Source organism: Tachypleus tridentatus, chromosome 5 (assembly GCF_004210375.1).
Source record: "Tachypleus tridentatus isolate NWPU-2018 chromosome 5, ASM421037v1, whole genome shotgun sequence".
NCBI lineage: Eukaryota > Metazoa > Arthropoda > Merostomata > Xiphosura > Limulidae > Tachypleus > Tachypleus tridentatus.
Window position 1 is genome coordinate 30,980,114 of NC_134829.1, and position 15,069 is coordinate 30,995,182.

The window sequence follows — 15,069 nt, forward strand, 5'->3', positions numbered from 1 at the left end:
TTTTTTTTCTTTACTGTCTTTATTTGAGGGAGGTCTATCAGCCTCCATGAATCCTGCCCTGAGTTGATTAGGTAGGTTTTTGCTGTTGGAAGAGGATTCCAGCAACTGACAACGTGAACAAATGATTGTTTTGCATCTTGGGGTGGGAGAAGAAGATGTACCCAAGGAAATGTCTGTACCCAGAATCAAAGGAAGTGGATTTTGGGATTTGCTGGAATGAATGTTAGGGATAGAGATGAGTGTTGAAGTTGATTCAACAACTTTTTTAGCCATGGAGGTCAAAAGACTATTCCTTTAGTTTGAGAACGATTCTTTTGGAGGCACAGAGAGATCTGTCTGCACTTCTACTGTAGTAGTGGAATGAAGTACAGCAGCATATGTCTGAGATGGACAGCAACTTTCGAGCTTCAGGGTAAGTAATGTTTTGGATCATTTTCAAATGCTGCATCTATTCTTATTCCAACCATTTAGGGCATAAACAAAAGTAAAATGGTTGAGAGCCACTACCATTAACACAATGAGAGCCTGTTTCACACCCATAGGCATCATGGTCCTTGCCACCTCAACAAGCACACATCAAGGAACCATGACATGATGTCTTCGAGTGACCAAGCTGCTGACACTGAAAACATTTGAGAGGGTTTGGAATGTATGGCAATTAAGATAACCTGCCTTCATGGTGGCAGGTAAATGTGGTGATGTAGATGTCAGAATGAGGACATTGGTCGGCATTGTAATTCCATCTTTGTGAGTGGAGATACGCCTCACTGCAGAAACTCCTTGGATGGAGAAACCAGTGAGAATCTCTGACTCGAGGATGTTCTTCAAATCCCTCTCAACAATAACTCCTCATGATAAATCCAAAGTAGCATGAGTTGTAACTTCAATAAGTATATCCCCAGTCACCCTTGAATGCAAGCGGAGTTCACTGTGTTGAGATGTGGATGTTTCCACCACTACATCACCACATCAAAGCTTCCTTACTGACTTTGGAAAGCCAGCAAGTCCCTTTAGTCTCTTCTGAATGAAAAAGGGAGACATTTGCCCTAAAGGTTTGTCTAAAAGAGAATGTATTACAAGAAAATGAGGTACAACAAGTGTAACAGGTGTTAAAGCTTGCTGCTCAGAATCTTCAAGACATGGTCGCTTACCTATAACCTTATTTTTCACTATTTTATTTAAGTTTTTATTTGGAGGATCCATCATAAAAAAATTTTAGAAATTTCAAAAGTTTTCCTTAAACCTTTCAGAATTTTCCATAATATTTCCATGACCACAGAATTTATCTTTCTAGACAGGTTTGATCAGTATGCAATCCTTGCAACCATTATATATACACACTACAAATTTAAATGTAGCAGTGTATCTTTAAGAAATTTGGCAAACATTTAATGAGCATTAGGGTCATTCCATGTCAAATCATACTAGGTGACCCTCACAGAATGCCTTGAAAAAATTCACATGTGCTCATCTACCCATATAATGAAAAACTGCCAAAGATTAGATCAATATCTCTAATAGTTTCTGATTTACAGCCCTGTAAAATTTAATTAATTTTTTGTTATTTTTGGCAAATTCATTTTCAGGCAACTTTGGCTGCTTAAAGCTGCAAGAGTAATGGTGGTAGAAGGCTGAAATTTGCTACACTGACTGAATTAATCTCACAGAATTCAAAATGGTTTCAAACCAAGTTTATCTCTCTTAGGATTTTTATAGTGAGGCTGTAAAATCACCTGAAAACCAAAATTATAAAAAAGCATTGGTTTATTTAATAAGCCACAGCTCTGAGACGTAATATGATACAGGCTGAATTTTATTTTCTAATTTCCTATAACATATCAGTTAATAAATCAACAATTGTTGTAATTAAAAGTCTATTAGATCTCCTGTAAAAACATTAGTTGCATGCAACTTTTCATGATTTAGATAAAAATAGCCCTGCTTCTGGCCACAGTTTGACCATATCACCAGTTATTCAGTCTTTTCAGATTTTTACTATATATTTGTATATCTCTGAATATGATCTACAAAAAAATCAAGATGGTGTTCAACCTACTTTTTCAGTTATAATTTTTTAAAGTATCCTCTGACCATATGTTGTTCACTTGACAAAAAAACTTAAATTCAGGTGTGTTACTTACTGTGTGCAAATATATCCATACAATTTTGAAAAATACCTGTTGATTTTATGAATCCAACTGAAATATTCTAACCAGCCTTTCAAGATGTTAAATAATGAAATTGTAAGAAACAAGAAAGAATTAATTCACTTCTGATTGATTGATTTAGTGTTTTATGGCACAAAGCAGCTAGGCTATCTGCGCGAAACATCCGGTAAAAGGGTAAAAATAAAGTAAATGTAGTAAAAGACATAAAAGGAAATGAAGGTAAAACAATACAGTATAAAACCAATGTTGACACCTAGTCTACAACGTTAAGAGAGAAAGCAGAGTAAGAGAAGTTGTAAAGGACTTTCTCTAGCATAATGGTAATGATCATAACCCTCCAGGAAGACTAACAGGAAAGTACAAGAACCACCGTCAGTCACCTGAAGTTGGCCTTTCCAGTCCTGGTTCCGGGTTATATGTCATAGCAGCTATTATAAAAATGTAAAAGAATAGAAGTTTTAAAAGACATATAGCAAAATTGTAATAATGAGTAGCCAAATGTTCAGTAAAAAGGTAAAAGTGATGTAAATGGAGTAAAATTTGTAAAAGTAAATGAAGGTAAAAACAAAACAGCAACTAAAACAGAAAATGGCATAAAACCAATGTTGACATCCAGTCTACAAAGTTGTAAAGGACTTTCTGTAGCAGAATGGTAATGATCATAACCCGCCAGGAAGACTAACAGGGAAGTATAAAAAACACCGTCAGTCACCTGAAGTTGGTCTTTCCAGTCCTGGTTCCAGGTTATATGTCATTATGGCCAGTACTAAAAGGTAAAGTAGTAAAAGTGTGAAATGATATGCAGCAAAAGTGTAATAACAACTCGCCAGGATGACTAACGAGTAGTTCAAACAGCAGCGTTAGTCACCTGAAGTTGGCCTTTCCAGTCCTGGTGTCGAGTTATTTAATGTTCTGGCCATTGTCCAATGTCAAATTGAATGAGAGAGATTAAAACTGTAAAAAAGGAACCACAATTAAAAAGATGTAATGAATAAATATGCAACATTTAAATGAGATTAAAAAGATTAATGGCCATTAAAAAATTAAAAACGTTATCAAGGTGGACAGTGTCACCATCACCAATAACACTGTCCAATGTTACAGATAGACCCTGAGAAAAAATATATTTAAAATATTGCCGTCGTTGAGAATTGTAACGATGGCAAGAAAGTAAAACGTGGCTGATAGTGATTTGAGTGTTACACAAACTACACATTGGTGCATCAGTTCCAGACAAAAGAAAACGATGAGTTAAAAAACTGTGACCAATGCGTAGTCTAGTTAGAACAACTTCCTCCTTCCAAACTTTACGAAAGCTGGATGGCCAAAGTCCAATATAGGGCTTAATTTGAAAATGCTTATTGTTGCGTTGCTCACTCCAAGTGGACTGCCAGCTGGCACAGAGCCGAGCCTTGAAGACAAGACCATAGTCCATGTACAGAATAGGCACAGGGGTGATAGTACCAGAGCACATAGATTTAGCTGCTGTGTCTGCAAGTTTGTTCCTGCGAATACCAACATGGCCTGATATCCAGAGAAACTGGATAGAAGTAGCTGTTAATGAGAAATGGGCCAGTTGGTTTTGAATATCAGCGAGAACAGGATGTGAGCCAACGTGTAGCGATTCCAGGGCCAGTATAGAACTAAGCAAATCAGTATAAATAGTGCAGTTGGAGTACTGCTCAGCTGCAATATGATCCAGGAGAAGAAATATGGCATACAGTTCAGCAGTGAACACAGAAGCTGTAGAGGGGAATCTGCACACAACTAATGAACCACAGCAAACCATAGCAGAGCCCACTGAATTAACTGATTTGGAACCATCTGTATAAATGGGAACTGAATGATTGTTCGAAAGATATTCATTAAATAAAAGACGATACTTCCAATCTGGAGTATCTGCCTTTTTTAGATGACTGAAAGAAACGTCACATTTGGGGGCTGTAATAAGCCATGGTGGGATGGACTGACCTATGGATCTGCAATGTTATCCAAGGACAGACCCAGTTCATCCAATTGCACCCGGATGCGAAGGCCAAACGGAGCAATGACAGATCGTCTGTTCTAAAAAAGTACTGCTCACTGAGGAAGAAAAACACATTCCCAGGTGGGATGCTTTGTTAAGGAACGAAGTTTCGAAGTATATTGCAAAGATAGTTGCAAACGGCGAAGGTGCAGAGAAGGTTCATGAGATTCAACGTATAAGCTTTGAACTGGAGAGGTACAGAAAGCCCCAGTGCAGAGTCGAAGTCCTTGGTGAGGAATAGGGGTCCAGCATCTTTAAGGCCGAGGGTCTGGCAGAGCCACAGACCATTGATCCATAGTCGAGTTTTGATTGAATAAGAGCACGATATATCTTTAACATAGAACATCGATCTGCTCCCCAACTGGTGGAAGAGAGGACAAAGAGGATGTTCAGTGCTCTTGTGCAATTGACCCAAAGCTGCTTTAAGTGTGGTATAAAGGTCAGGTTACGATCAAAGATAAGCCCCAAGAACTTGGTCTCTGAAACCACTGGCAGCAAAACTTCACCGACATGAAGTTCAGGATCAGGGTGAATACCCCGTTGACAACAAAAGTGCATGCATACGGTTTTAGAGAAAGAGAAATTAAAGCCGTTCGCCATAGTCCACTTCAGTACACGATTGAGGGCAGTTTGTAGTTGCCGCTCAATATATCTCATGTTCGACGACTGACATGTGATGTGAAAGTGGTTGACATACAGCCCATTCGCAATAGTGAGAGGGAGTTGTTCAGTGATGGTATTTATCTTTATACTGAAAAGTGTGACACTCAAAACACAGCCTTGAGGAACTCCAAGTTCCTGTACAAAAGAATGGGAAAGTGTCGAACCCACACGAAATTGGAATCTTCTGTCCATTAAAATTTTTTTAATAAACATGGGTAAATGGCCATGTAACCCATACGTATGGAGGTCTCACAAAACGCCATACCTCCATGTTGTGTCGTAAGCCTTCTCAATGTCAAAGAATATTGATGCAAGATGTTGGCGTTTGAGAAAGGCTTCTCTGATAGATGTTTCAAGACGAATTAGGTGGTCTGTGGTGGAGTGCTGTCGTTAGAACCCACACTGGGTGGGCGAGAGGAGGTTGTTTGATTCGAGGAACCAAACAAGACGAGCATTAACCATCCTTTCTAAGGTCTTACAGAGACAGTTCGTCAAAGCAATTGGACGGTAGTTTGAAGGAATCTTTGGATCCTTCCCTGGCTTAGAGAAAGGTAAAATAATAGCCTGGCGCCAGGCATCAGGAAAAACATTCTCCTGCCAGATCCGGTTAAAGACAATCAGAAGGACATCAAGAGAAGCAGGAGATAGATGGTGCAGCATGTCATAATGAACATCATCAGATCCAACAGATGTACTGGCAGACCGATGAAGGGCCATTTTCAGTTCCACCAGTGTAAAGGGACAATTATAGTCAAAGAAACAGTCAGTTTGAAAGGAAAGAGGTGAACGCTCTGCCCGAGTCTTGATGGCCAAGAAGGTGGAGGAACAAGCAGAAGTGCTAGATACCCGGCAAAAGCTTTCACCTAGAGTATCAGCGATGCTCCAGACATCAGCCACCTCCTGACCATTAGAGAGTAAGATCGAGAGGGGGACAGAATTGTAGTGCCCATTAACCTTTCGAATCCTGTCCCATATGGTCTTGGAACTGGTGGTAGAAGATATGCTGGTTGTGAACTTAATCCAAGATTCCTTCTGGCTTTGATGTCTCACTCACCTAGCATGTGCACGGGCCCGTTAGAATGCGATGAGATTTGAAATTGAGGGATATCTACGAAAAGTATCCCAGGCCCGTTTTTGAGCCTTCCGTGCTAAGTGGCAAGCAGGATTCCACCACGGACGAGAATATTGTGGAAAACGTGTCGAGGTTATAGGAATACTCTGAGCAGCTGCTTGTATAATACAGCCAGTTACCGCTGCCACACAGTCGTCTATTGATAGCTGATTTACGATGGCAGGATCAAGTTCTGTGAGAGCAGTGAAAGTGGACTAGTCTGCCTGATCTAGCTTCCACCGGGGTGCGCTGGTAGGGTGGCATCGACCACGGCCAGTCTCTTTCAAAAGGATAGGAAAATGATCACTGCCTACCCTCCATGAAAAATGGGAGAATAATGAAGGGGAGAAAACTGAGAGATCAATAGCGGTAAAGGCCTGACTAGGTGCATGAAAATAAGTGGAAGAACCAGTATTGAAAAGAGAAAGATTGTGATCAGAGAGCATACGCTCTACAGATCGACCCCTCCAATCAATAACAGCACTTCCCCAGAGGGGATGATGTCCATTAAAATCCCCCAGGATTAGAAATGGAAAAAACAACTGTGCAACGAGAGCATCAAGGTCTGATTGATCATATGTCTCTCCAGGGGACAGGTACAGAGAACAAACAGCGATGGTATGACCCAAGGAAACACGGATGGTTACAGCCTCCAAGGGTGTGTTGAGTGACAAAAACAGGGTGGGCACATGCTGATCAACCAATAGTGCCACCCCTCCATGTACTCGTCCATCACACAACCTGTCATTTCTGTACAGACTGTATCAGCAGGTTTGAGAAATGTTTCTTGTAAGGAAAGACAAACAGGATGGTAGGAAGCAATCAGCGTTTTGATATCACCCAGATTAGAACGTAAACCTCGACAGTTCCATTGTATCAAGGTGGCCATTTTTAAGAACGGGTAGGTGAAGTGGCTGGAGAACCCTTCTGTTTATGACCACGTCTTTTTTCCTTACTGTCCTTAATCGGTGGAGGTCTATCAACCTCCATGGATCCTGCCCTGGGTCGATTGGGCAGGTCTTTGTTGTTGGAAGGGGATTCCAGTGACTGAGAACGCGAACAAATGATTGTTTTGCCTTTTGAGGTGGGAGAAAAAGATGTATCAGAAGAAATGCCTGTATTTGAAACTGAAGTACGTGGATCTTGAGGTTTGTTGGAACGTATGGAAGGAACAGAGATGGGTGTAGAAGTTGATTCATCAATCTTTTAAACCACGGAGGTCAAAAGGCTTTTCATTTATTTTGAAAACGATTCTCTTGGAGGCACAGAGAGATCTGTCTGCACTCCCACTGTAGTTGTGGAATGAAGTGCAGCAGCATATGTCCGAGATGGAGTGGTGGGCAGCAATTTCCGAGCCTCAGGATAACTAATGTTATGTGTCGTTTTCAAATGCTGCACCTCTTTTTCCTCCAACCATTTTGGGCAAGAACGATAGTAAGAGGGGTGAGAACCATTGCAATTGATGCAATGTGGTCCTTGCCCCCACAACGAGCACATGTCAGGGAACCACATGATGTCTTTGAGTGCCCGAATCTCTGACATTGGAAACATTGGAGAGGGTTTGGAATGTATGGCCGTACCCTGTAAATTAGATAACCTGCCTTGATGGTGGCAGGTGCACGTGATAATGTAAATGTCAAAACAAGAGTATTTGTTGGCAGTGTAACTCCATCTTTGCGAGTGGAGATGCGCCTCACTGCAGAAACTCCTTGAGTGGAGAGACCAGCAAGAATCTCTGACTCGGGGACATTCTTCAAATCCCTCTCAACAATAACTCCTCTTGATGAATTCAAGGTAGCATGAGGGGTAACCTCAATAGGTATATCCCCAATTGCCTTTGAATTCAAGAGGAGTTCACTGTGTTGGGATGTGGATGTTTCAACCAATATGTCTCCAGATCAAAGCTTCTTTACTGACTTTGGAGAGCCAGCAAGTCCCTCTAGTCCCTTCTGAATAAAAAAGGGGGACAATTGCCCTAAAGATTTTTCTGAAAGAGAATGTAATATAAGAAAATGAGGTACATGTGTTACAGATGTTGAAGATTGCTGTTCAGAGTCTTCAAGACGTGGTCGCTTACCCATTGACTGTTTTTCACAATTTTATTTGATACTTTTGAAGGAGGATCCATAGGAAAGAGAAATAATTTCGGTACCCACTGACCCCACCCACCATGGAGCCCTACAAGGGGACGCACTACAAAGTCATGCCAGGACAATGCAGCAACGTCAGGGTTTCGTGAGCACTATACCCAAACACCAGCATCAGGCATAATGTCCACAACACCTGTTGAGAACTTCCAACACTGGTACTTGGTTGACTCTAGCCCAAGTGGACCAGTTGATTGACTCAAGGGGAGCCACCCAAAGGCCACCAGTCTACAGGAATTCAAGGCCAAAGTGGTGTGTTAGGGTTGGACCCCTCAACCACCAGGATCCTCTCCTTCCATTCATGGGTCGCCACGCATGGCAAACACGTGGGTGGATGTTTAGATCCCAGAGAAGGTAGCCAGACAGAACAGAACCTTCCCTTGGAGGTCCCCTCAACACGAACAGCAATCCACACCGAGGGGTAATTCATTTCTGAACAAGTTTATTGACATAACTAGTTAGATCACATGGCAATGCAAATATATTGTGTATGCATTACAGTTATGCAGATATGGCTGAGTTTAAGATTCATAATGTAATAAATACAAAGGTAAATCAAACACAAAAAGCACAGTGCCACAACAGGGGTAACTGAGAAAGATTATAATCACACCAAACTGCAATAATTGTGACAATGAAATATTTCAAAAACTGCTTTGGCAATAAATCAGCCTTAACAATATCAAATACACATTGCTTTGTTCAGACAGCTTGAATAAATTTCCTGAAATTCAAGTTTGATTATGTTGAGATCACTTTGACTTAGAACATAGCGGCGAGCACGACTGCCTTGCACAGTAGGTGCACTTATCAGAGAAATATGTTGGAAAGGAATCCAGCTTTCATCTTTACGTGACCTTATAGGCCATGAGAAAAGTTCATTCCTTGATGTCTTCATAAATGACACCAACACATCGGAATGTCCATCTGATCTATCTTTTATGTTTCCCATATACCATTCATGATCGTATATGCATGCCGCATATTTCCCTGGCTGATAATTGTCAATGCTATCATTAGACTCTATTTGAGCTGCTGCAGCATCACTTTCACAGCTACTACCAACAATTACAACTGTGTACACATCATCACCTTCTCATGTACTATTTGTTGGTAGAGTGAGGAATAAAGCTATGATGTGACCTGATACCTGACACAGTTTAACATTTTTCATAGCACTCAAGTAGATCAAACTTTACACAATTCTGCAGGACTGATTCCTGATTGACAAAAAGAACTGAATGCCCTGAATGTGGTCCTTTGCCCAGTGGTACATATCAGAGACACTTAAAATTTGATAATTTATTATTTTACACAACCTTGCTTTTTTGAAGATCATGTTCAGAGATGTAAGAACATATGGTAAAGGCTGATTAGAATATTTCAATGGGATTCATCAATTATTTCACAATTGTAAGGATATATTTGCACACAGTAAATAACACACCTGAATTGAAGTTTTTTTTTCAAGTAAAAAACATATGGTCAGAGGATACTTTAAAAAAATTATAACTCAAAAAGTAGGTTGAACACCATCTTGATTTTTTTGTAGATCATATTCAGAGATGTAAGAATATATGGTAAAATTCTGAAAAGACTGAATAACTGGTGACATGGTCAAACTGTGGCCTGAAGTAGGACTATTTTTATCTAAATCATGAAAAGTTGCATGCAACTAATGTTTTTACAGGAGATCTAATAGACTTTTAATTACAACAATTGTTGATTTATTAACTGATATGTTATAGGAAATTAGAAAACAAAATTCACCTTTGTATCATATTACGTCTCAGAGCTGTGGCTTATTAAATAAACCAATGTTTTTTTATAATTTTGGTTTTCAGGTGATTTTACAGCCTCACTATAAAAATCCTAAGAGAGATAAACTTGGTTTGAAACCATTTTGAATTCTGTGAGATTAATTCAGTCAGTGTAGCAAATTTCAGCCTTCTACCACCATTACTCTTGCAGCTTTAAGCAGCCAAAGTTGCCTGAAAATGAATTTGCCAAAAATAACAAAAAATTAATTAAATTTTAGAGGGCTGTAAATCAGAAACTATTAGAGATATTGATCTAATCTTTGGCAGTTTTTCATTATGTGGGTAGATGAGCACATGTGAATTTTTTCAAGGCATTCTAAGGGGGTCACCTGGAAAATGTTACAAAATATGGATGATTTGACATGGAATGACCTATTAAAAGACTTTTTAAACAAAAATCCAGATTTTTCTAGTTAAGTGCTTTTACTGAAGATTTACTTGTGAATGTACAAAGACAGAGTGCAACTCAAATTCTAACTTGTCAGAGTGGAGGATGAGTTTAACGTTAAGATTAAAAATTTTTTTTTCATCTTATAAAGTTTCACTCACAATAATACTATATTTTATCTGATATTTTCTCCACTTTAACACTATACAGACTTTGTTGATTGGACTTCTTTTTTTGGGGTAGTTACAAGAGTGAAATAAATCTGAGTTATGATATTTCTTTCTAAAATAACTAAAGATTGTAACAGAAAATTCCAGTTAGTTATCCTAAACAGCATACTACCTGTAATTTTATTTGTTTTATTGCTCTTTGAATCATGTAACTAACATCTCACAATGAAAGCAGTAAGGATAAGAACTGAATGAAGTAAACCCACAAGGTACTCAACAATTGTACACCCAGAGAATTTTTTCTTCAGTATTTAACCTCATGAGTTTCTACTTTTTACATTTCAGTTACTTTCATAACAATAAATAAAAAACATACCTGAAGAACTGGAAATTTAGTAACTAAGTTGGGCTGTTTTTTTTTATTCTGTCAGTACTATGGTGAAACTTAACCATATCTTCTAATGATATTACTACTAACTAATATACCTTTTATTTATTTAAAATCATTAACAATGAACACAAAACAAACAACATACTATAACTATTATAACTCAAGTCTTTTCAATACAAGACCAGTAGATTACACTGACCTTATTACCTCAATATAATTAAGTTTCCACAATATAACATTTCATATGATAAGTGAATCTTCATAAAATTTGGCAAACTTTCAGTAGACATTACAAGTCTTTTGCATATAAAGAGACAGATTTTCAGTTAAATATTTTTACTAATGAATTGTCAGTGAAGATATGGAGTCAAAGGAGCTGACTACTCCATGTGCAAATGATTTTCATGTTAAAATTAATGCTTTTCTTTATCTGAAAATGTTCATATTTATTTTGTAAAATCTCCTAAATAAATATCAAACTTTGTTTGCCAGTTAAACTTTATATTCTAACTGTTATTTTCTCTACCCTAACTCTGTATTAGCTTGGTTGATTTAAATAGCCTTGTAACCATCATGTAAAAATATGAAATAAATCTAAATAACCCCTTTTCTGTTTATCCTAATTAACTTAAGGCTCATAACAGTTCAGATATATGACTAACTAACAGTCCTGCCATAATAATTGGAAATCACTTGGTGAATGCATAGTTCATATTATTATATCAAATGACATAACTCACAAGCTGCTTACAGGCATGCTCTGTGGAGAATTATCAAATTTAATACAAGTTACTTTTCAATTTTAGTTACTTTTATAAAAATAAAAATACACAGAAAAAACAAGAAATATAGTATTTGCCTTTGTCTTCAGTTGCTGACAAAAATTTGGACTGACTTACAATGTAATAGAAACAATGCTATATAATGGATTATTTGACAGACGGCAGACAAAAATTAATGACAATCTGAGAGGACATGACAGCTGGATGCAGCAAGTTGATTTGACTTTCTAGTTTACATCTTTATAAACGAGTAAGACTGAATGCTATAAAATTAGACTTTGCCTTAGTAATAATTATATTATAATAAGAAATTAAGTAGCTCAATACTAGGAGAAAATGAGAATTTTTCAAAATTACATTTTCTTACAAAATTAAAACTTGCATAACATTCAAATTTGGTTTATAAATTACATTTAGATGTCTAATTTAATCAGTACCGTTATAATTCAGCAGTTTAAGTAAATTTTAAATTTAACTCTGTAAAAGGTAATGAGGTGCACTCTCGTTACAGGAAGGTCAAAGTGTGCATGCGTGTCATGACGTTTTAGAGTATTACATTTAAAATTTAACTAGACCATTTTATTATCATAGAATATGATTACACTTGGCAAAACATAGTTAATAATATAAAGTTTAAAACGTTTTAAGTTCTTAATTTTATAGAGAAATATTAATAAAATCCCATCCTGGTGTGAGAATTGTGATATTTGTTCTTTAGGTAACTTTTCTCTAATTTATTTCCCACCCATTCAAGAAAAATGAAATTTAATCTAAATTATTATTGTTATCACTCAGGCAAAGTATAAACTTTATAGCTTTCAATCTTATTTCATAAAGGAGCTATAAAATAGAAAATCAGAACCTCTTAACATGCCCTCTCTTTCACACACTGCTAATGGTTCTGGTATTTAATACTAAATAATAGAACAATAATAATAAATAATAGAAAGACAAAATTTTAATCTATTTTTACAGATAATTATCTGTTTCACTTCCACTTCAATCTTTATTCCAACGAGTTAAACATCAATAAGATTAGCTGATGGCTCTTACTGCATAGTTAGAAAGCTAGAAAAATTATGATAGCTACCAGATATTATCATCTTTTTACATATTATCATGTGATTTGGGGTGTATTATTTAAATAAAACATTATTTAGTAAAGTTGTATATTTGGTAGGCAATATTTCTTGTTTTTCATGTTTATTTATTATTATAAAAGTAACTAAAATGTAAAAATAGGGATATTTTAGGTTAGTTAATATTAGATAAATAATAGTAATATAATAAATATGGTTCATGAGGCATGCAAACAAACTGCATGTAGGTAACATAATTTAATAATATAACTTGAGCTGCACATGCCCAAGTGATCCACAACTAATTGTGTAACAGATAGTAGTTACAATTTAAAAAAGCAATAACACAATAAAAATTAATTATCAATAAATATATACTGTTACAATCTTAAACATATTTAGGGTAAACTAATGTAGTTTCATGTTTAGTTTGTTAAAAATACTTAACTAAATATGATTCTTTGTATGTGAAAGTCTTATAATATTAGATGTCGAGTTTTATGAAGATATACACACTATAGTGAAAATTGGAACGTATTAAATCTATAGAAACTAAATGAGTACAAAGAGGTCAAGTGGTCAGTTAAACTGACTGAGCCTGCACTGAAAGAGTTAAATAGCCTGTGCCTTACACAGTTTGCTAGGGTAACATGAGCTACACATTCAACAAGTGATTTACAACTTGTGTCAAGGAATTATTAAGTTACATACAGTTCAAAGGACTATAAAAAATAAAATCTAAGTATGAACAGATAATACTGCTACAAAATTTAAGCTGTTTAGGATACATCAATGTTACAATATGAAGTCATTATAGAAAGAAGAAAAGGATAATTTAGATTTATTTCATATTTTTTACGGTGGTTACACATTTAGTCAAATTGACCAGCACTATTCAGAGTTAGGATAGTGAAAATAACATGATATATATAAGTTTACTGAAAATAACATGAAATATACAAGTTTACTCAAAAAAACAGTTTGAAATTTAATTAGAAGGTTTTAGAGAATGTACAAATGAAATCTGACAATTTTCAGATGAATAAAAGTATTTTTAACATTAACATGAAATCATTTTTCACTCAGAGCAGTAAACATTTTTACTCCATATATTTACAGAGAAATATTAAAATACTTCATTAAAAAATTATTATTTTTAGTCCACAAAACACTCTTGATGCTTATTGAAAACTTGTGAAATTTTGTTAAGATACACAGAACACATTAGAAGTTATAGTATTAAAACTATATAGGTCAATCTGGGGTCACAAACTTAGTTGATATGACCAAACCCACAGTAAGAGAGTTGACCAAAATGTAGAGAGAGGGTTAAGGCATAAGTACCTTAACACAATTTACTAAAAAGTACCTTAAAATAATGAACATGCTTCTCTAAATTTGGCAACAGTAATTTTAATGTGCATGTAAAATAAGTAAAAATTTCTATTACAAAGAAGGTAGCACTATAAATTGCTTAATAAATTATAACTCTGCCTTTCTATTGATCATAAACAGCATAAAAACATCCAACAGAGGAATTTTAAATGAAAGGATGTGATAGGAGAGCGTGGTGTGTTTAAATTTCCTGGTTTTTATATCCCTAATCAAAGGTTTAAAGACTATAAGAATTTGATTATACCTCAGTAATATCTATACAATGAATAACTTATGTTAAGCTCACGTCACAGATTACTCAAGAGAAACTGATAATGGTCAAGCTGGAACAAACAAATGCCGTATTACATATACAAGCAGAGATCTTTCTATCTGCACTTTTATCGACCCATATTAAGAGGATTAAACATTGTTTACTGGTTTGATCACAGTTATATGTATGTAGCTTGCTTTGATCAGAAGTAAATATTTTTATTCATTTATCCAAGTTTGGTGTAATTCTAATTACAACTAAATTTCAAGTAGTATATTGCACTTTTGTTTGTCATATGAAAATGAAGCTAGGATTTCATACTTTATCTCTGTATTACTACAAATTTAAATATTTTAAGCTTAATATATTACACATTCATTACAAGTTTACCCACTTGTATATCAGCCAGGACTTTCTGGACTACTTCATCTGATGTAAATACTTTCCAAAGGCCATCACATGCTAAAAGCAAAAATCTGTCATTATCAGTAAGTTGACATCTTCTCACATCAGGCAAACTGATTACTCCTGCAGTCTTGAACTGACCATCACCTATAGATCTAGACACTTCCAAAACTCCAAGTACTCTACCATCCCTAAATATATAGTATTATGCTTTAATCAATTGAGCTTTCTGTTACAACAATGAAAATTCAATTTAAATTACATTTGTTTT

General features: G+C 36.1%; 1 protein-coding gene across 10 annotated transcripts in view; it reads right to left on the bottom strand.

The window, feature by feature from the left end:
- Positions 1 to 15,069, bottom strand: part of LOC143250845 (integrin-linked kinase-associated serine/threonine phosphatase 2C-like) — a 66,098-nt gene that overhangs the window by 5,550 nt on the left and 45,479 nt on the right. For all 10 annotated transcript variants that reach the window (XM_076501936.1, XM_076501935.1, XM_076501927.1 and 7 more), the window contains exon 7: positions 14,788 to 14,989. In XM_076501936.1, the coding sequence (XP_076358051.1) occupies positions 14,788 to 14,989 (202 nt within the window). The remainder of the gene's footprint in view (positions 1 to 14,787; positions 14,990 to 15,069) is intronic.